At 28.1% G+C, this 22,672-nt stretch overlaps 1 protein-coding gene across 2 annotated transcripts; it reads right to left on the bottom strand.

Moving 5' to 3' along the window:
• Positions 1-42: 42 nt before the first annotated feature.
• LOC129981480 (DNA repair protein RAD51 homolog 3-like) lies at positions 43-11,325 on the bottom strand. 2 transcript variants are annotated; one of them, XM_056092328.1, is made up of 7 exons: positions 11,120-11,325; positions 9,379-9,619; positions 4,333-4,484; positions 2,639-2,766; positions 2,417-2,551; positions 1,179-1,370; positions 43-117 (listed from the first exon to the last, which is right to left on the bottom strand). In XM_056092328.1, exons 1-7 carry the CDS (start codon positions 11,235-11,237, stop codon positions 94-96), a joined length of 990 nt encoding a protein of 329 aa, XP_055948303.1. In that variant the 5' UTR covers positions 11,238-11,325; the 3' UTR covers positions 43-93. The 2 variants fall into 2 exon arrangements, with proteins under 2 accessions (XP_055948303.1, XP_055948304.1); XM_056092329.1 differs by having other exon boundaries at positions 9,379-9,613.
• Between the last annotated feature and the right edge of the window lie 11,347 nt (positions 11,326-22,672).

Here is a 22,672-nt window from a genome sequence, read left to right as displayed (position 1 = left end):
ATCTACATATAACTATATATATATTTTTTTAATTCAAAGATCCCAACTTTGCTAAAACTTTCAAATCAAAATAACTTTTCTTTAAAAAAACCTTTAAACATCTGTGATTCCATTTTTCTGTAAAAAGAGAAAAAAATGCAAATTAAATGAAAACTATTATATGCAACCTCACAAAAATAAAAATAAATGCTATTTCTGTCTAGAGATCCTTTTACAAGATAAGCACTGGACCCAGTGCTTTGAAATTAAAAAAAGATGCACCTTGAAAAGTAAGATTTTTTTTTAAATTTAAATTTCATTTTTATTTAATCAGAATTTATCCAAACTTGGGAAAAATACTTCCTAAATAGTATCTTCCCTTTCTTGTAAGCTTCTTTTTTTCCCCTCCACCTTTAAAAGCCTTTAAAAAAAAAAAAAAAAAATCATATTACAAATTCAAATTTTAGAAAAGATTAAGAACTTTCTATTTGATAGGAATCAGGGCACAAGAAACAGAACAGACAATGAGAATTTAAAAAGATATTGATCAAATATCAGAGACAAATTTGATATTAAAAATATTTTGGTCTCATAAATCATGAAGACAGAATAGAAGATTTATTTGGAAGGAAAAGTAAATAATATCACAGTGATCAAGTTGATTGTGAAATGTAGCTTGAGTAAATTTATAGATCATAAAATGTAATTTTTAGGTTTAACTTTAAATTAATCTTTCCTAATCAATTGAAATTATTTCTAATTCCAAAATGCTATCAAATGAATTCAAAACTAAAGAAATTAAGTTTACTGAAATGCACAGTTTGCCTTTTTCTAAGCTAGGGTAACAAAAATCTTGATACTTGTAAACAATACAGTTTGGTTTCTTAAAATTTATTTCATTCCAGGGCCCTTTTGAACCCATTTTCACCAGAAAAGATTTATGGCATTTCTAAAATTGTTAAATAAATAAGATAAAGTAATTAATAACATAATCAAAAGAGAATTCAATAAAAAAATCTTCTTCCATCAAAGAATTTGAAAAGAAAAAAAAAACATAGAAAAATTTAAAAACTCTTTAATATGCTTTTGTGCTCTTCCCTCCGTAGGAATTAAAACCACACATATAAGAAACCCTGTTTTAAAGAGTATAACTTAATAATTTAATGTACTATTAAAAATCAAAAGAAAAATAAACTTACTGTAATAGTATAAGTAGCTCTTGCTTCAGCCATAGATGGAGATTTCAATATATGAACTTGTCTATTTTCTTCACTCCATGACAGTATGCAACGAATGGCACAAGCATGTCCCCAGCTCTCTCCAAGAGCTGGTATTAAATTAGAGCTGCCATCTTCATGTATTTTTGTTGTCATTTGGTTTGTAAGAACCACCTGAATAAAAAGACTTTGAATTAAAGATAAAGTAATAACAAAGACGGATAATATACAACAGATTGTCTAAAAAATTGTGCAAAAATTTAGAATTTATCAAATTTGATTGAAGCTAATGAGCCCGCAATATGAATAATTTCTTCAAAAATTAAACAAAAAAAGAAAAATGGGTTTAAAACAAATACATGAAAATGAAAATTTTTAAATTTCAAAAACAATAAACTGTTTTTAATTATAAAAACAAAAATAATAAATAATTATTTTAATATTTAGCAGTTTTAGTAACTATTTATAGTAATAATTTTAAAATATAGTATACAGTTTTTTTAATACAGCAACAATATAATAAGACTTTAAAATAAACAGTAAACATTTAATGAGTTCAAGGTTTTCAAAATGTGAAAAATATTTTATAGCATTTTTGAATGAATACATTATATAGCAGTAAATTCCTTTGACACTTACAATCATTAAGCAGATAAAGTATGGAATATTTAAGCGGCACCAATTTTTTTTTACATTTTTTTAATTTGAATCAGTTAAAATAAAAATTAAAATTATGAATAATATTTTATTGACATATCATGTCTGATTATTCAACAAACTAGGAAAAATTCAAATTATTAACAAATTAAAATCATGCAAATCAGCCAAGTCACATTTATTGTTCCTTTAAAGTTTCATTTTTGAGCTACATGAGAATTATTTTAGGATAGATCATAATTATGAATCATGAATAGATGAAGAAGGAAGCATTTGTATCAGTAATTTCCCTATTGCATTATCAGTAAGAAACAATCCAGGCCAAATGAATCAATGCACAGATCCACAAACCCACGGGATATTTAGTGGAAATAGGCCTCAAACCAAAGATTTTCCTAATCCTAAGACTCTTCTTTGGTTTTGATAAATAATAATACAAGATTCTATTTGTATATAATTAAAAAAAGAATTAATATAAAATTTTCATTATTCCTAGATTATTTTCAATTATTAACAGCTCATATTGATATAAGAGTTAATTAAATAAAATATTTAATACTTACAGCAACATTATGGTCATTAGCAACTTTAACTAATGTCTGCACCATTCCATTTAAAAGTCTAGCCCGCAGAGAATAACTTCCATCAAAACCATAACGAAAATGAAATGCTATACTATCCAATATTATTAAGGAAACCTAAAAAATTTTCAATCAATAAATAAATAACTCACAAATTCAATAGTAATTACTTTTCTATTTCTGAAAATTTTGAAATTTACTAACCTTTTTATGCTTTTCAAGAAACTGATGTAAAAGATTTACTCTAGCAATCAATTCAATATATGATTTACAGGGATAATAATATACACCTTTTAAAATTTTTTCGACGGTAAAATTTTTGACATCAGAATCTGAAACAGAACTTTGTTAAGTAATTAAAACCAGAATGATAAATTTCACATGATGTGTATTGTAAAATATCACAATCTATTTTTTTTTTGGAATAAGACTTTCTAAATTGGAAATATATAAGAAACAAAATTCCTTCTAACTAAATTATAATTTCCAGTTAAAGTATGAACTTCGTATAACAGAACAAACAGTAAACACAACAGCAGCTAATTAATAAACAAACACAAGTTTTTTATTCAAATATTTTTTCCCCTAGAAGACATATTGAATTAGACCATCCACTTATTCAATATCACTAATGCAATGACTTTTTTGACCACTTTTTTATTTTCCAATAATCCTGGATTTGTCCTTTTATTTTTCAGTACTTGTATTGTTATATCCTTCTCCAATCATCTTGAACAGAAAGAAGTTTTTGTTAATAATAAAGTGCATTTTGTTAAGTACATAACTTAGTTTTAGTCAAATGGATCTAATTAATTAACATTTGCAGGATAAAATTCTAAGTTTACAATTTATTCTATAATTCATACAATTATTTCAACTTTAAACTACTGAAAATAGCATTTTTTAGCAAATAATTTTAAAGTAACTAATGATAATAGCAAAAAATTACTCATAATTTTTATCACTTATTTATGGGGAAGAAAATTTCAATGTGATGCTTGCATTTAGTTTATAGAGCTGTTTTATATTACATATAATTACATTCTAATGAAGACAGATATCTTACATTAGAAGTTGTATCAAGCTTATATGTAATATTTAGTTATGACATATAAATAATATACATAAAAATAAAGGTGATTTTACCACAAACTTTGCATTTATGGAAGATATTAAATATTTTGTTGCATTAACATTCAGAACATGATAAAGACAAATTCTAATTTTTTTTCCATTTAAATTCTTTTGTTTTGTGTTTTCTGCCATTACTAATATCACTTTTGCAATATCCCAAAATGGGCTGCTAACCATTAACTCTAAGGGAACGAATTCAACCAAATTAAAAGTAATGGCGATTATTCATTGATCAATTACTGAGCTTATATAATTATAACTTAAAAACTCATAACAAAATATTCCAATATTTCAGAAAAACATGATACCATATATGTAGTGAAAAATGCTAATTCAGAGGCATTTAATTTTTATTTTTTACATGATCTCTATACTGCATATAATTGACACAATACAACTTGTTTTCTTTTCTTTTTAACAATTTTCTGCTGCAAAATTCACAGTCCAGGTATATTATTTTACAGAAAATAAAAATTTTAACACGAATGTTCTATTGTTTGGACATGAATTCTAATTTGTATTTATTAACATTTAAAAAAATCATTAACTGACATTAAAGGGTATTTTCAATTTATCCATTCATATTTTACATATTTAACAATAATAAAGATAAAACAAATATTTTTTTTCAAAAAAAATCCATTCACTAAATGAAATTTTAATATGAGCATCTAAATAATAAAATAAACAATTAGCTAGAGTCAAGAAACAACAATACATCTTTCCTATTTTAAATGTTTGATTCTAATAACTTAAATATTAACCTGTTGATTTGCTTTTGCATTCATTCACAGAAGCATTTGCAATTTGAAGTAACCTTTGAGCCATAAAACTGCCTTCAGTATCAATATAAAATGCTTCTCCATCAATACCACCGAGAGATTTTGGAATCTGCACATTTACACAAAGTTGCATACTACAAGGGAAATAAGAGTACAATGTAAAATTTATATTACAAACACCAAAAACATTCAAAATTTAACTGTCACTTTCAGATTTAAGTCATCGAATGAGAAATAAATCTAAGCAAACACAGATAAGAAAAATCATTCAATGTTGAAAAGAATTTTTTTTTTAGACATAATTATTTAATGATTGTGATAATGAATCCCAATCATAAAATAATAATTTGTATTAAAATTAACATTTTTGTCTTCCTTCATATAATTTGTGAGTGTAATATTGGACACGATCAGATTCAATTTGTCAAATATGAATTTTGTTTGTTCATGCTTACATGATGCGCCTGAAATGCATGGTACTAATAAAATTTTCGGATCCTTGTTAGAGGGCAAAACCATATGATGTTACAGTATTTCATACAAAATTAGTTATGTTTATCATGAAATTCTGATATCACATGAAGTAACACTATTTTAATGTTAAGCAGATTGTGTAAAGAAAGTAAAATGTCCTTTTACTTTAAGTAAGTCATGCATCTCAATTTAAATATAATATAGATAAAAAGAGAAAAGATACTATTTTAGATTTTATCCCAAAGTTTGACTAAACAAGGCACTGAATTTTTATGAAACAAAATTTGAATTAGTAAAAAGGTTAGTAGTTTCCAATAATAGATTTTCAAGAAAATCTGCATAAGAATAGTAAAGACATATAAAATGTTAAGTGCCTCATTTTATATATATATATATATATTTAAAAACCTCTGCTCATAAAAATGAACCTTTAAACTTTCAGCTTATAATCAAAACCATAAACAATTTTGTTGAGATGAAGCAAGCGGACTATTTTTCTTGCGTAGGAATATCTGTGTGACTCTGCTTCTGGCGCTTCGTTCCGGCACCATTCCTCCCGCGAACAAGATGCTGTGTGCTTAATTGTAAATACCTGTGTTCTTTTCTTTTCGTTTTCTATGTCCAATAAATGTGCTGTCTTCAAAAACCATGCTGAGATTATTGAAAAGTAACAACAAATTGGTAGCAGAGGTCCGTGGTTCTGGTTCGTGGTAAATGTTTCGTTAAAATTTCTAAGTGAACTGTGTGACTGAAACGAAACTGTCAAAAACGAAATTGCAAGCATGGATAAAGTAAATGTCCCTGAGCTGAATGGAACTAATTATTTCATTTGGGCATTGAAAATACAGGCAGCGCTGAGTTTGAAAAGATTGAACTCTGTTATATCCGCGGTGAAACCAGATAATCTAAGTGAAAAAGATGCAGCAGAATGGAACCAGAAAAATTCTGACGCCGTTGCTTACATTAAGTTATCATTGTCAGACGAACAGGCTCTACAGTTCGCAGCAGAAGAAAATGCAAAAATTCTTTGGGATAAAATAAAGTCAACATTTACGGGTCAAGCAGAAGACCACAAAATAGATGCCGGCAATGAATTGAAAAATCTTCAAATGACAAATAATGAATCGGCAAACGATTATGTTGCCAGAGCAAGAGGAATTGCTACAAAATGTCATTCTTTAGGACTGGATGTCACACTTAGGGAGCTCGTTTACTATACAGTGCGTGGGCTGAAAGGAAAATTCTCTAAAGTGCGAGAAATTCTCAAAACCCAACGTGACAAGTCAATGGACGAAATATTAGAAATTTTACGTGAAGAAGAAAATACCAGTTATTCGCCAACGAGTACTCGCGCTGAAGGAATCAGTGCGGAAGTATTTTATTCTAGAGAAAACAAAAGTTCTGGTGTAAGGCTCTGTTACATCTGCAGACGCCCAAATCATATCGCCAAGGACTGTTTTTACAGGAATAAAAATGCTAGTAGAAGTGCTCCATGTAATGAAAATAATCAAAGGAGAAATGCACAACATCGTGCCAATCAATCAACAAAACGACGAAGTGTTAGTGATGTGTTTACTACTTCTCATCAAGAAGAAAGCCTAAGTGATAAAATATGGTTGCTGGACAGTGGAGCTTCTTCTCATATGGCCAAAGACAGTATGTGGTTTGAAAAAATAATCCCTGAAACAAGGGATATTTATTTAGCTGGTAAAGACTCTAAAATTTTGTGTGAGGGAATCGGAACAGTTAAAACAAAAACTGTAAGTATTAATCCTAGAAATTTAACAATTACTAATGTTAGCTATGTTCCTGAACTAAGATATAATTTATTGTCAGTAACTTGTTTGATGGATAAGGGTTGTAAAATTAAATCGAATAATAATTGCATGTTGATTTTTGATAAAGATAATAATTTAGTTACTAAAGCATTTAAAAATAACAATAGATTAGAATTATATTTGGAACCATTGTATAATTCAGAGTGTTATTTTTCTAAACAATCCACTAGTAATTATGAGATTTGGCATTACAGATTATGTCATTTAAATCCTAAATATATGCTTAAAATGAAAGATTATATTGATATTAATGATATAAATGATTTTAGATGTGAAACTTGTGACATAAGTAGGATAACCAGAAAAACTCATCCTAATATTGATGTAAATCAAAGTTCTGAAATTCTTGAATTGATTCATGCTGATCTGTGTGGTCCTATTAAACCTGAATCATTAGGTGGCGCAAAATATTTCATGATATTGGTGGATGATTTTTCTGGCATGTATTTTACTTATTTCTTAAAAAATAAAAATGAAGTGTTTAATATATTTTCACAATTTAAAGCCAAATATGAAAATTTAACCGATAAAAGAATTAAAAAATTAAGAACTGACAATGGCTTAGAATTTGTAAATGAACAACTTGATACTTATCTTGCTAATTCAGGAATATTTCATGAAAAAACTATTCCGTACAATAGTGAAAGTAACGGTAAAGCTGAAAGGGCGAACCGCATTCTTTTAGAAAGGGCTAGATCTTTGTTATATGAAAGTGAGCTTCCATTAAACTTTTGGGCCGAAGCCATTAATTGTAGCACCCAAGTGTCTAATGTAACCCCACGTAAAGGAAAAGAAAAAATACCCCTTGAAATTTGGACAGGTAGAAAACCGAAATTAAATTATCTTAAAAAATTCGGCTGTGTGGCTTATTTTCACGTTCCGAAAGTAATGAGAAATAAATTTGAAGTTCCAGGGAAACGTGGTATAATGCTAGGATACGCTAGAGAAAGAAAGGGTTATTGAATTTATGACATCAAAAGCCGAAAAATAATAGAAGAGAGATCAGTTAAATTCAATGAATCTTTAAAAGGTAGTACGTATTTGGGGAAAACGAAAGCAGAAACTTGGGATATTAATTCACTTCTTGAAACTTCTCCAGCGGCATGCGAGATAAATCAAAAAACAAAAAGTGAAATATCTAGTTTAGAAATTCCTGATGAATCGGCAGAGGATGAGAATAGTGATTCATCAATTCTATACCATAGTAGAACTTCGTGTCAGACAGACGCCGCTATAGGGGATGAAAACGAAACACCAGATGTTGAATCAAGTAGTAATAATATCGTAAATTAGATTCCAGTCAGACGTGCGGAAAGGCTCAAATCTAAAATGTCAGCTAATGTAGTTTATAACATTCCGAATACATACTTCGAGGCAAAAAATAGTGCTGATTGGAAGAACTGGGAAAGAGCAATGAAAAATGAATTGAATTCGTTAAATAAACATGAAGTTTGGGAAATAGTAAATAAGCCTGCAAAAACAAAATTAATAAAAAGTAAATGGGTATATTCTTTAAAACAAGATAACTCTGGTGAAACAAAATATAAAGCGAGACTTGTAGCAGCAGGTTTTAAACAAATAAAAAATAAAGATTTTTCCGAGTCTTATTCACCCGTTGTGAACATCGAATCTTTCAGAATGTTAATGGCACTTGCATCTAAATTAAATTTATTTTTTAAGTTCTGTGATGTTAAAACTGCATATTTATATAGTGATATTGAAGAAACTGTTTATATGTTACCTCCACCTGGTTATGAAAAATTAATTGGATATGAAAAAGTTTGTAAGTTGCAAAAGAGTATCTATGGCTTACCACAATCTGGTAGAAACTGGTATATGACTATAAAAGGTGAATTAGAAAAATTAGGATTGATGCAACTGGCCTCTGACAATTGTGTATTCATTAAAACTGTTGGTAAAAATATTTTTATATTATGTATGTATGTAGATGATTTAGCAATTTTTTCTAATAATGATGAAATGTATCAAGAGAACAAAACCGGTAAATTTTTAGGTATAGAAATTGTAAAACATGAAAATGGTATTGGTCTGTGTCAATTTGAATATATTGAATCATTATTGATTAAACATAATCTAGAAAAATGTAAAAGTGTTAAAACTCCAATTGTAAAAGGAGAAGATAAGAGTTTCCCTTCCACAAATGAACTGGTTGACATCACAATGTATCAAGAATTAATTGGTGAACTTTTATATTCAGCTAATAGAACGCGGCCTGATTTATCATTTGTAACAACAAATGTTTTCTATGTCCAATAAATGTGCTGTCTTCAAAAACCATGCTGAGATTATTGAAAAGTAACAACAAATTTAAATAATATACAAATATTATGTGAATGTTCTTTAATAAAAATATATAAATAAAAAAGCCTTTAATAAAAAGGAACTTCTTTAGCCTTTAATAGGAAGAATTCTTTTTTACAGAAAAAAAAATTAGCTGTTTAAAACTAAATATTAAGAAATAAAAGTCTGATATACCAGCTTGAAAAGTGATGAATGAATAAAATTACAAAATAATAATAATAATCTAACATTAATAATTCATATCAACGAATAATGTGCATTTAAAATTCTATCAACTAAAATTTCTCATAATATTAAATAATAAAAATATAAAAAGTCTTATATTATTTAAATGGTTTAATCACTTCTTTATGCAAAATCAAAATAATCAATGCAAAAAAGTTAATTAATTTACCACATTTGAGTTTTTCCAGCACCAGGGCATCCACAAAGCTCTGTTATTTTCTTCATAGGTATTCCTCCATTTAAGATGAAATCAAATGATTTACAAGAAGTTGTTATTGGTGATCGAGACTTTTCATCTAATAAAACATCAAAAGCACTGCAACTTAGCACCTCAGAAGCTGAATTTGAAGATGGTGTGGGAAATACAATATCTAAAACATCTAAAGCTTCTTGGACAGACAAACCTGTTTCTAAAAAGAAAAAATATGATTTATCACATAAAATCTTTAAGCAACAGTAAAAAAAGATTTAACCGTAAAAAAAACATTAAAACTGTAATAAAAAAACATTTTAATTGGGAAGAATTAAACTTGAAATATTTAAAATCATTGAAAAAACGTTCACATTTGAAGCTATTTACAGATATTTAGTACTCTTAATTGTTAGTATACTTTCTGATGTTCTGATAAGTAATACATTCTTATTTTAGTATTTAGTATTAACTATCTACCTTTGGAGATTGGTTGTTTCAATGAATATATATATATATATATAATGAAGTGTTTTTAGTACAACTTGATATCCATGAGTTCCCTCCCAACAAAGTACTTTGTAAACATTAAATTGTGATAGACATTTAAAATCTCTTATTTTATGGCTTTACAATGCTCTTTTTATTGTGTACGTAAAGTTGAGTCCCATGATATCACATTGTCATTAAGAACATAAGTACAGTAATCTATTTCAATTGTTCATCATCTTTTGTAGTAATGAAATTTTATTCTCTGATTTCTTCTGTAAACTGTCCAAATAATAGGAATAATAAAAAGGAAAAGTCCTAGAATTGTCTTAAATTTTTAATCCATTTAAATTCCTTTTAAAATTTCAAACATTCCAAAATATATCTATGCCAAGGATGGCAGCTGTAAGTCAAATGATCTATCTTGTAGAACTCCAACACACATACAAACACATATTTTGTTTTATTATTAGTAAAAATTTGTGTACAAGATTTAATTCTTTAAATTTCCTTATACTCTTTACAACATTAATTTATTAGGTGCAATCAAAAACTTTTGTGTGTTTTATAGTTCCCGCAAATTAACTAAAACTACAAGATCATTACCGCACAAATGAAAAAAATAAAAATAATAGAAACAGAGAGTTCAAATAGTAATGAATACGTTATTATGATTTAATAATTTTAAAATATTAACATATAATGCCTGATTCAATAAATGAGCCATTTTGAAGTTTAAATAGAAAAAAGATTAATTATAGTCGCATCACAGCCCACGTCACAAATTTAAATGTGCTTATCAACTAATATCATCTAAAGCTGTGTTGTGACATAATATTACAAGCAGAAAGAGAAAGATTTAAGAATTAGATATTTATTTTATCACAAGAATATAAATTGGTTCCATTTTAGGTTTCCCTAACAAGGAACCCTTTTAAAAAAGAAAATTTTACTTTCTCCATTCTAAATAATTGCCTAATCAAGTGTCTACAAGACAAGAAAAAAAAAACAAAGTTATAAAAAAAAACTCATTCAAAGAAGATTCAACTTATTCCGAATAATTAAAACCTAATAATCACAAATACTGATTAATGAAAATTAATGTTTAAAATATAGATAATCTTCAAATAAAAAATTTAATATTAATACCAAAAACCAAATAAAATTTGTCACTATCGAATAATTACAACTAAAAATATTTTAGACATTGTTATTGTTACACATTCCATACCACAAGCAAGTTCGTTTGGTTTGAAGCCATTTAAATCTTCTTTAGTAAGAAATCCGGAACTAAGAAGCTTGAATCGAGCATTCTGAGATATAGGATACGTAGTTAAATCTCTTGACATCTTCAAATTTGTGAAATCACAACAAATTATTCCTTTTTTTCCAAAAACATGATAAATAAATAAATAATTTCGAAAATCATTTGTTTATCCCGCTCATTTGCTCATTTCACTTCATTATGTTGCGAGCGTACAAAGGACGCAAATACTGCAAAGTGGTTCTGAGTTCTGATTGTTGTAATTAGAGCTGCATAATCCACGATTTTGTGAATAACAAAAAATTTTGCTATTTTTATTTTTAAATATTTGTTTTAACTATCTGTTATTTCAATCATATTATTAATTAAAAATAATTAATTAGTATTAAATATAAAATTTATTAATTGTAATTAATGCTTAATTTACTAATTTAAGTAACGTGTGATTGAATTAATTTATCTATTTCAGCTTACTTCTTAAATTTGATTTTTTCAAAACTATTTATTTAACTTCTTTATTGGAGTAAACCATTTTCTGAAAATTTGAATTAAATATATATTTATTCAATTCATTTCTTTAAAATGTTTACTTTAGTTCTATATTCTACCAATAGATGGCGTCAGCAGTAAACAGAATAAATGCACTTAAAGTCAGTCATGTGACAAGCAATTAAGAATTATCTGTATGGAATAGTGCATCGCCAAATGCGAATATCGGAAAGTCAAGGTCACTCCCACAAAGTGGAGCAGTTACTTCGCACTTTCCAGTGAAGTCACCGCTCCGATAAATTTCAGTGATATGCAATTCAATGATACGATAATTCCAAGAATAATCGGTCCATTCACTTCGGTGGGTAAGGGACTTTCCCTATGCATAATTGAACTCTGGTTCGAGAGCTTCCTTTGGACAGATAGTATCGATTGTTACTTTCTGTCGTGATCCAAGACCTGTAATCGGAATATACCAGTAAGATTGTATGAAGGACTTGAATCATACCCTTCTATGAAAAGTATTGATCACTGGTATTTGTGACTTTTTGATATTGGTTACGTAATAACCGCTAGAGATGCATAATCCACGATTTTTTAAATAACAAATAATTTTGCTATTGTTATTTTTAAATACTTGTTCCAAATATCTGTTATTTCAATCATATTATAAATTAAAAATTATTACTTAATATTAAATATAAAATTTATTAATTGTAATTAATACTTAATTTACTTTAATTACTTACTATTACTATAATATATTACTTAATAATTTACTTTAATGCTTAATTTAATACTTAAGTAACGTGTGATCGAATTAACTTATCTGTTTCAGCTTACTTCTTCATTTTTTTTTCAAAAGTATTTATTTAATTTCTTTATTGGAGTAAACCATTTTCTGAAAAATTTGAAATAAATATATATGTTATTTCTTTAAATTGCTTACTTTAGTTCCATATTCTACCAATAGATGGCGCCAGCAATAAATGGAATATATGCAAAGTCAAGTCGCAAGGATTTGTATGGAATAGTGCATCATCAAATGCGAATATCTGAAGGTCAAGATCACTCTCATGAAGTGGAGCGGCGACTTCACACTTTCCAGTAAAGTCACCGCTCCGATAAATTTCACTGATATGCAATTCAATGATATGATAATTCCAAGAATATCCGGTCCGTTCACTTTTCAAGCCATTCACAGATTTTTCCTTTTCTGTTTCGTTCGAGAGCTTCCATTGGACAGATCGTATCGTTGTTACTTTCCAGTGAAATCACCGCTCCGGTAAATTTCAGTGATATAATATCGATTGTTACTTTCTATCGTGATCCAAAGCCTGTAATCGAAATATCACCAGTAAGATCGTATCAAGGATTTGAATCACACCCCTCTTCGAAAAGTATTGATCATTGGTATTTGTGCCTTTTTGATATTGGTTACGTAATAACCGCTCGTAAAATATTCGTCATCCCTAATAACCGATCGTAAAATATTCGTGATCCCTACATTTATCAGGGTTAAACTAGCAGAAGTCGACTCTCCGCAACTCTCTAGATACACCTTAAAAAAATTGTTAGCCAATTTTCCACTGTATAAAAATTTTCGACATGGAGCAAAGCCAAGAATTTTATTTCCAAAGATTTTCTCAGATTTTTATCTTCAAAGCCTTATACATCAGCGCCTTGTAATTTGGATGTTTTCTTTTCGATCATTTGTAATCAAAATTTGACCCAGAACTTCTGTTTTAGAACACAACAGTAGTGGATCAACAGTAGTGGATTTCCAACTAAGCAAATGCCTGGTTACTTAGGTGATGGGAAGTCACAGGGTAAATCTCTTAAAAATTGCTATCGATCTTATCGCAATATATAAATATGTGTGTGTCTGCAAAAATTACAATTGCAAAATTCCAAAAATACAAAATCATGAATTATTTTTTCTTAAAATGAAGATGAATGCGTGTGCTTCTCTGAGTTCTGAAGGCTAGATCGTTTCAAATAAAGATAACAATCTTGGCACATACACATTTTGGAAGGTGAGAATGTGAATCACAGAACGATTTTTTAAAATTTTAATTAATTGAAAATTTTGCAAAATTTTGACTTATTTTAACATAATTTCCAAAAATATTACAGCACAAAAAAGATTTTTACGTCATTTTACAATTTAAAAAATCGTCTTTTCAAATATACTAATTTGACAGTTCAGCGCATTTTTCCTAAATTTGGGCAATTTTATAAAGATAAGTTTTTGCTTGATTTTCTACAATAGATTAGATTGTTGCTCTAGAATTCAAACCGATTTCATTTCTCATCAAAATATTGAATCGCACAATTTTTTTCCATTGTAGACACTAAAGAAGGATTCTGTTAATTATATGTGCTATTTACAGGATGAATAAAAAAGTAAAATTACAATATCAAGAAAGTTAGAAAGAGAGTGAACTGGGCATTTACATTTTTAATAGATTTACGTTAATAGATATAGAAACGTCTTGTGAATGGATTTCTTTCGAAATTCAACAGAAATCTACGAACGTAATGTAAAGACCACATTCTAAATTTCACCCGTCTAGCTCAAAGTATTTTTTAATTATCATGTTCGCAGACAGACCATAATTCCAAAAATGTCTGAAATGTGAAGATTCATTGAAACCCCGAGGCTGAATTTACTGGTGATTACAGTGGTTTCTCTTTGTGTTTTTGGTGTAAAAACAGAAAAAGTTATTGAAATTAAATTTGGAAAGAAAAAAAATCCCTTCCACATACGTGGCAACTAGTTCTTGTCAAATATTAAATAAGAACTCCTTCGATAGCTTTTGGGATCACCAGAGATATAATAATTTTAGGTATAATAATTCCTTCCACCTTTAGATATAATAATTGAGATAAAATGTTAATTTGAAATACTAACTGATAAAAGCAATTATTATTTGCGCACGGGCGAAATATTTTATTTATTTTAAATCGCTAATTTTTCGTACTGACCAATGAAGTATCACCTTGATTAGCCAATATGTAAAAGTTTTTCAGTCGTTTTTATAGGAGCATTTTTGGATTGATATAATTTCCCACTTCTGGCTTAGGAAATGGCTGAAATAACAGAAATCGACTCTCCCCTTGCTAAAGCGGTGGTTGGAAATTTCGATGCCGCCTATGATGATCTCTGCAAACTGGCTTTGATTTCTAGTAAATTAGAATGGTACAGAGTTCCCGAAGCTGTAGCTCCGAAGATAAAATTTAATAAAATCGACGAGAATTCTTCTGAAAAGGATCTCTCAGATTTTTTCTGCGCTCTGAAGAAAATTAATACTAAGAGTTTAAACTTTGACTGTGATAAAAGCATAAAAGGTATTAAAAGGTTCATGAGTGAATCAGTACAATTCTAATAATTGCCACGAAAAGTGTCAAAAATGGCATACCAAACAAGGTTAGATTTATAATAAGTATACGGTCTTCAGAGATGAATTACTTTGCGGTGATTTATCGCCAAATGTAATCGTGACAGTTTTTTTATTACAGTCCTCAAAGTCGATTGCTACCATTTCTAATAGCCATCCAAGATGCTGGACTTCTGGCGAATTTTTGAACGATTGGCAAGTTTTTGATATTTGAAACTGTGCATTAATATTACGTCATAATGATACAAAGTTTGGAGAGTTTTAAAAGAGAAATTACAGAATACTTTAATTTAAAATGAATTTTTTAAAAAATATGATAATTAAATAAAAGAAACGGTAAGACGAGATTAGAACTAAGCTTCTCACCAAGCAGAATACTATTGTGCCAACAGTTTTAATATTTACCAAAAGTCACTATCTTGAATGTCTATAAGAAATGGTTACAAATGCCAGTTAAATATAATTTAGATATCTCTTTACCACGCCAAGTTACCAACAACCTCAAGTTGTCAAGCAAGATAACTGACCTGATAAATAATATTGTGAAACACTTATTATCAGCCATCTTGATTTTTAATTTAGCTACTTGTTATTGTTGGCCACCTTGACGATGGTGAACGTGCATTCTAAACTTGATTTCAATTCAAATGTCCTTTGGGATTGCAATAAAAATTGTTAAAATTACTATATTTAATAAGGGGACAGCTTTGATATACAGTCATTTTCGCCAAAAAATAGTTCACTGCCAAATTTTAGCGAAATGGTTTCGAATGGTAGTAATAGCGTAACGGTAGCAAAAGCGCAATCAAAAAATTGCCAACCTCGCAAGGCGCCAAATGACTGTATATCAAAGCTTAGCCTTAGTAAGTTACCGCCAAAAAATTTAATATTGGGAAATGGATATCAATATTAAGTCGCGCCAAATAAACAATGGCTAAAAGAAGATAAAGAGGTTCTGATCAAATTTTTTCAAACCTTTTTATTTTTCTTTACTAGAATTTAGGTTATGTTTGTAACCTGAATTGGAATTTGATTCCAGAGATTTGATTGCAGGATACTTGTAGTTTGTAATGTAGCGCTAAGAAAAAAATTCGCCATTTTTGACGATTTCCATCATCAAACTATATTGCATGTGATTCGCGACTTGGATATATATTCATTTAATTGGGCGAAATTTTTCTTGGCGCTTTTTTGTCGCCATTAAAATCGAATTGTACTAATTGCAGTATCACAGGGATTAAATGCTTTCATAGAGCAAATCACATATCAGGTATTTAACTTTATTTTTGGTTCTTTCCATTGCATATATGCAATTGTATACACACAGTATGTATCTTATACAATTCTATGTCTTATACAATTGCTTGATAAATGAAATAGCTGAGATTAAAGCAAGCTTCTATCAAGTTTTTATTTCTTCAATATCTCTCGAAATCGAGAGGAAGTAGGTAAATTATTATTGATAATATATATAGCGACATGAACATTCTTATTAAACGACAATTAGTTGAATCGGATTAGTAGTTGGAGTTGAAGAAGTATTTCTTTAGTTCCCTGCTTATTTTAAATATATAGATTATTCAATAATCAGACAGTAATAAATAATATTTAGATTTTTAGTTTGATAGAAGTAAGTTTATAATAAAGAAGAAATAATTATAAAATGTTAATTGAAAATCCTAAATCCTAATGTCGCTTATGAAAATATATATGTAACTCTTGTCAAAAAATTACAAAATTATGAAACGTAGGATTAAGATAAGAGCACACAGAGCCAAAATATTTTTTTATTTATTTAAAAGAAAAATTTTACTGTTCAGTTTTCTAAATTAATTTTTATTTATCATTAATTTCTCCCACATTTTCTTATTTTTTTTTTAATTTGGGACACGAAACATGCCAATTTACACTGATAAATGGTAAAAACGAAATTCCTAATGTTGTTCTTTTAAAATGATAAGATAACTAAAATAAGTAGAATACACTGTGCTCTTCAGAGTCTTAGTATGAACTGCTACGTAAACGATCAAAGTAAATGGTCACAGTTTGCATTAAAAAAATTGAAATAAACAATATATAAATAATTTTAATTTTCGGTAACGATAAAACTAGTCTTTTAGAATTTTAAAATCCACGATTACGATTACAAACAACAATAAAGAATTTTTTTTTCCAGATTTTTGTACAAATTTTAAGAAATTTCGTGATTTAGTGGAGCGAAAATTGTCCATTAAGTCGCAGACTTGGCTAGAAATAAGAGAAAAAGAAAGGACTTTCCACGAAGAAGACAAAGCTCTATCAGAAGAATTGAAAGAATTGGAAGAGGAAGTGGAAAGAACGAAATTACAAAAAAATAGGCAGGTGAGTTTACGTAAATACCCATATGCATTATAAAAGGTTGCTTTTCTTGATTACACAATAATTTATTCGATAGTGAAGATTGTGGTCTGGGTGAAATGACTTGAAGACACATGTTGTTTTTTCTATGGTTTATTTGTAACATCAACAACAAAAGGCACATAATTACGCCAAAGTGTAGTAGGCCTAAAGAACTACACATAAAATTTCTCGGGGGAGAGAGAGAGATAGCCAAGATCATACTCCCCCTAGTACAGGAGTTAAGTTCGCTTCTACTGGGGGGGGGGATATACTAAACAACAACAGGGAGACCACGTGATACATGATTGGCAGCTAGCTCCGCCCAGGAAGATCACGTGGTTAACTGAATTCTTAACATGCATCATAGAATGGGGGGAAAAAACCTATTATGCATTTCTTTTCCTATTACTTCCTACTTAAAATAACAATAACTGAGATGTCAAAATGTCAGAAAATTTTTATTTAGCAAAGCAATTATTTACCCGAAAGGAAATATTTTGATTACAGTTTTAAAGAAATTTTCAGTTTGATTTATGATCCATATTTATGTATCCTATTAGGGATTTACATATCATGAGCTTTGAAATGTAATAAAAATTAATGAAAACGGTACAGTATTTGAAGGAGGGAAGTAATTATTATTCATTTAGGAACTTCACTTCCTTCATTATTATTATTCAACTAATATTCATTTATATTCATGGGACTAAGAAACTCAATTTAGGTTATATTTACCCCTTATAAATAATATACTTTGAAATAATGTTGTTGAGATTTCTTACGAATATGAATGATGATGAGAGACAACCGGAGTCATAAAAATTCATTGAGATAAAAAGTGGCGAAATCAGACCTTAGGTTGACGATGGGGGGAATTCCTTACAGATTTTCTTAATCATTTTAAATATATAGATTGTTTAAATGAAATAAAGCTCATTATATCACCTTTTATGAAAAAAGCGTCTTTCATAATATTATAATTAGTTTTCATCCATTTTTAAAATCTTTCTTTATTAGATCTCAAAACAGGAAATGGAAAAGGAGAAGACTCAAAGACAATTAACTGCAGCTGAAGACTTTAAATCACAGCAACCTTTCTTAATCAAGTAATTGTTTTAACAATTTTAAGTAATCTATGGCTATTTACATTGTAATTAAAAAAATCAGCGTTAGTGGTTTTCCTTGAATTTTCTTACACATTCCTTAATAAAATTTCTGTCCCGCTGCATAAAAGTATGGACTTTGAATGAGATCAAGTACTCAGATTTTTATTTTACAAGCATTCTATTTTTCATGGTATAATGAAGTAAACTAGATATTCATTTTCAGTGTCTTTTTGCTGACCAAACGAAACCAAAATTTGACATACAGCCACAGTTTTAGTAGCGAGGTCTCATACCAAATTTCACTCATCTAAATCATTGCATTTTTGAGTTATCGCGTTTACATGTATGGGAAAGTGCAGACCGACAGACGGCCAACTTCTTGTTGTATTTAGTTCAAAATTTGATATTATTCGAAGGCAATATCTATGACAAATTTCATCCATCTAGCTTTTTACATTTCGTAGTTATCATGTCCAAATATACTTGGGCAGACAGATAGACTTCATGTGAATCAAATTTGTTCAAAATTTGACAGAAAACTACAAATTTGGTGTGAAGATCAAATACCTCCATCCATCTAGTTCAAATAGTGTTTGAGTCACTGTGTTCACAGACAGACAGACATAATTTCAAAAAAATAAGATTTTTCGGACTCAGTGAGTCTGACATAAACATTCAAGAAAATCTCAAGTTCGAATTATTTGACGATTGCAATGCTTTCTTTATATACAAAAAAAAGTAAAAAGTCACATTTTTTATTCCTTTTATTTAATTAAAAAAACTAATTAAATTTAAATAACTTTTTTAAAGAGCATTTAATTAACCGAAAAAAAGTAGCTATGACCCAAGTAAACTAGCCACCCCTATGTGCAGTAATCTACTTTACTGCATTCCATGCGCTAGGTCTTGGAGTTTTCTTGCATTCACTTATTTTGAGGAAAATAATTCAATCTAAAAATATAATCAGAGTAACAAAAACACTCATATATATATTGATGTACAATTTATAATGTTTATTTTTGTTTAGAATCGAATCATTCTTTTTTTCCCATTAATTTTTTCTTCATTTTGGGGCTTTTTAGAGCAAACACTAAAGAGCAGCTGGAGTTCATCGAGACGTTTAATGAAAGGAAACTGGCACATCTGCACAAAGAGGAGGAAAAGGCCAAGAAGAAATATGAAGAAGCCACGCTGAAGAACAGGTCGGAAATATGGAGAGTTATCGAGGTAAAATTTAGAAGAATATATAATGTTACAAAATCTTTCTGTTCGGTATTCAAATTAAAATTTTACTTCAAATGGTGTTTATTACAAATTGAAATAGAATTGCGAATGACAATTAACTTTTTTTAAAATTTAACCACACCAACCATTGCCGTTCTAATAAATTTTTGAGCCTGTAACGTAACTTACTGTATTAGCCGCCTTTGGCGACCAACATGTAGGCCCTGATTATCGATCTTTAGACAGTTAAAGAAATAGAATGGATTTTTTTTAAATTTCATCTTATTAATGTTATTGAAAAGCAGAAATTTAATTGAATACATTATTGCAAGAATGCATACATTAAAAAAAAAAATACATGTACATATGAAATAGAAACTGCATTGAAATTCTTATTTTGGAGTTAATGTCTAAGGTAAGCAATTTTTTATCTTAATTTTAACATCTACAAAAGCATATGATTAAATGTTTTAATTAAGGAATTTGAATTTCATCCTAACATTAAAAACAATATCACAGATTGCACATCAAATTAAATTAAAAATCGTATTAAAAATAAAGGAAAAAATTCCATGGAAAGGAACTTTATATAATTAAAAAAGGAATTTTTTTTTTTTTCATTTTTAATATGTTGTAAAATCATTTTTTGGATAACAATTTTTGAAGTTATAAAAATCGATTTCCTTAGGCAAGTCATAATGATTACCCATCTGACGATAGTTAAATCTATATTCGAGATTGATTGAACTTTTTGTTTGACTTCTATTTTATCATATTGATTTGGAGTTTTTGGTGACATGGTAAACCCTATCCTAAGCATTTCTATTAATTTTTTAAAAAATTAACTAACTTAAACATTGAATTAAGTGCAGATGTTAAAATATTTAATAAATCAATCAGAAATTTTGTACAGAGGTTTGTTAGCATTTGACCGTTGCATTCAACAATAAATAAGAAGAGATATTTTTAAGTCATATATGTTACTATTTTGCATATATAGATTTATTTTAGACAAGCTTTTTTCCTAAATATATAAATTTTTCCGAAAAATTTTAAGAGAATAAAAACTTAAATGCTGAAATAATACAATCAAGATGCAACATTCTAATTCTTTTATATTTTTCAAATCTTTTGTGGTTACAACTCAAACAGTTCTTCTTAATTTAAAACAAGAATGATCGAAATACTTTTTTTTTATTGATTTTAAATCAATTATTATCCAGATTATTTTCTTCACTGATCCACGGGGGGAGGGGATTTGCTTCTTCTTCTTTACAAGTGATAAATTAAAATGGTTTTAAAAATAATTTTAAATAGTTTAAAGAATCATAAAAGATTGTTAATGTTTTATTTTTTATGCAATGTTTGTTTAGTTTCTTAGAGATGAAAAACTGATTAAAAACAATAATTGCATCAACATGGTCGCCAAGTTTAGAACCATCACGAACAGTTATTACATGTAGAATAATTTTCTTTATATTTTGTACAGTAAGCATAAATTTTGTTGTTTAAACAAACTTCGTAGATCGAGAATTTTTATTAATCTGGTTATCCTCTAATATGATGTCTGCCACATTACTAAGAATGTACTGTATTAAAAAAGGTGGTCGTTTAATACAAGTATGTTAAAAAAATTTGATATAGTCTTTTTTGTTCTAATTAATAGCTATAATTGAATTAATAAAAACTGCCACAGATAATATCTGAACTCCAATTTTAATTAAGAAAAATAGATATTTTTTCCTCGCTGTAGTTAAAAATGCAAACAATAATTTTTTTAAATATGTATCATAAAACATCATTATCTGAACTTAACTGAATTAAGAATAATCCCAAACGATAATTAATCTTTTCATCTATTCATCTATGTTTAGAAAAATTATTAGAAACTCAGTTCACTCAATTATTTAATTAGTGTAAAAATTTTTAATGCTATTTTTTAATACTATTTTAATGCTAATATAATTTTTTTAGCATTTGCTTTTAAAAAATTCAAAGCTTTTTAATAATATATTTTAAACTTTGCAATAAATATTTTTATATTTTATTTTTATTATTTTTTTACCTTAATATTATTTATTGCACAATAAATACTGAATAATATAATATCAATAAATTCACTATCTGCAATTGCTTCAAGATGTAAAATTTCATTGTTTTTGCAAAGGAATTGAAAAGAAAAGTGAAACATTAACTTAGATGATAAAGAGTCTATTTTTGCTTTCCAGCTATCCAAGCAGAATGTTTTTTTTTTTTAAATTTTGCTTTCATAGCAATTTTATTTTAATTTATAGTATTTTTTAAAGACTTCATACTTCCGCTAATTTATTATTTCACTTTATAGGACTTTACTCACTAAATCTTTTAATAATTTTGCTTGCATCAAAAATAATTAGAAATTTGAGTAAAAGAAAAATGTGTAATATGTAGCTGAAAATAAACTATTATGTAGAACTTACGTAATAAATTATTTTTTCGATATAAAATTATGAAATTGTAGAAGAGAGAGTTTTGTGATTATTATAATGAAAAACTGATTCGGCAGAAAGATATTCATATATAAATGAACAGCTTCATGGCGTAACAGAGAAACGTAGACAGCGCGTGTAATGCAAAGCAGCTTAATAAAATGAAGAGGAAAGGACAACTAACAATGCTTTTTCCGAGTATTTTGGAATAATAACTAGAGGATTGAGGTTAAAAAAATTTTTTGCGTTGAATTTATGAATAAATACGTACGATTTAGATATATATGTGTTTTAATTTTCATGATATATATATTGAACTTACAGACAGTGGCAAAATCAATGGTCCAACGGCTAGTAATCTATAAATCCATTTTTTTTTTAAATATCGGTACCCTCGAACTTAATAATGTTACGAATCAGTAATGCTGCTTCCCAGCATAGTTGGTTCCATCA

The sequence above is a fragment of the Argiope bruennichi genome, chromosome 8 (assembly GCF_947563725.1).
Source record: "Argiope bruennichi chromosome 8, qqArgBrue1.1, whole genome shotgun sequence".
Taxonomy (NCBI): Eukaryota; Metazoa; Arthropoda; class Arachnida; order Araneae; family Araneidae; genus Argiope; species Argiope bruennichi.
Note: the sequence above shows the minus strand (reverse complement) of the source record. Positions and strands in the feature narration are given on the sequence as shown.

Excerpts from the sequence above, each read along its gene's own strand:
- LOC129981480 (XM_056092328.1), bottom strand. The coding sequence starts at position 11,237 with ATGTCAAGAGATTTAACTACGTATCCTATATCTCAGAATGCTCGATTC. Across the intron at positions 9,620-11,119 it reads ACCAAACGAACTTGCTTGTG|AAACAGGTTTGTCTGTCCAA; the intron begins GTATGGAATGTG and ends TTTTCTTTTTAG. Across the intron at positions 2,767-4,332 it reads ATGCAAAAGCAAATCAACAG|ATTCTGATGTCAAAAATTTT; the intron begins GTTAATATTTAA and ends GTTCTGTTTCAG.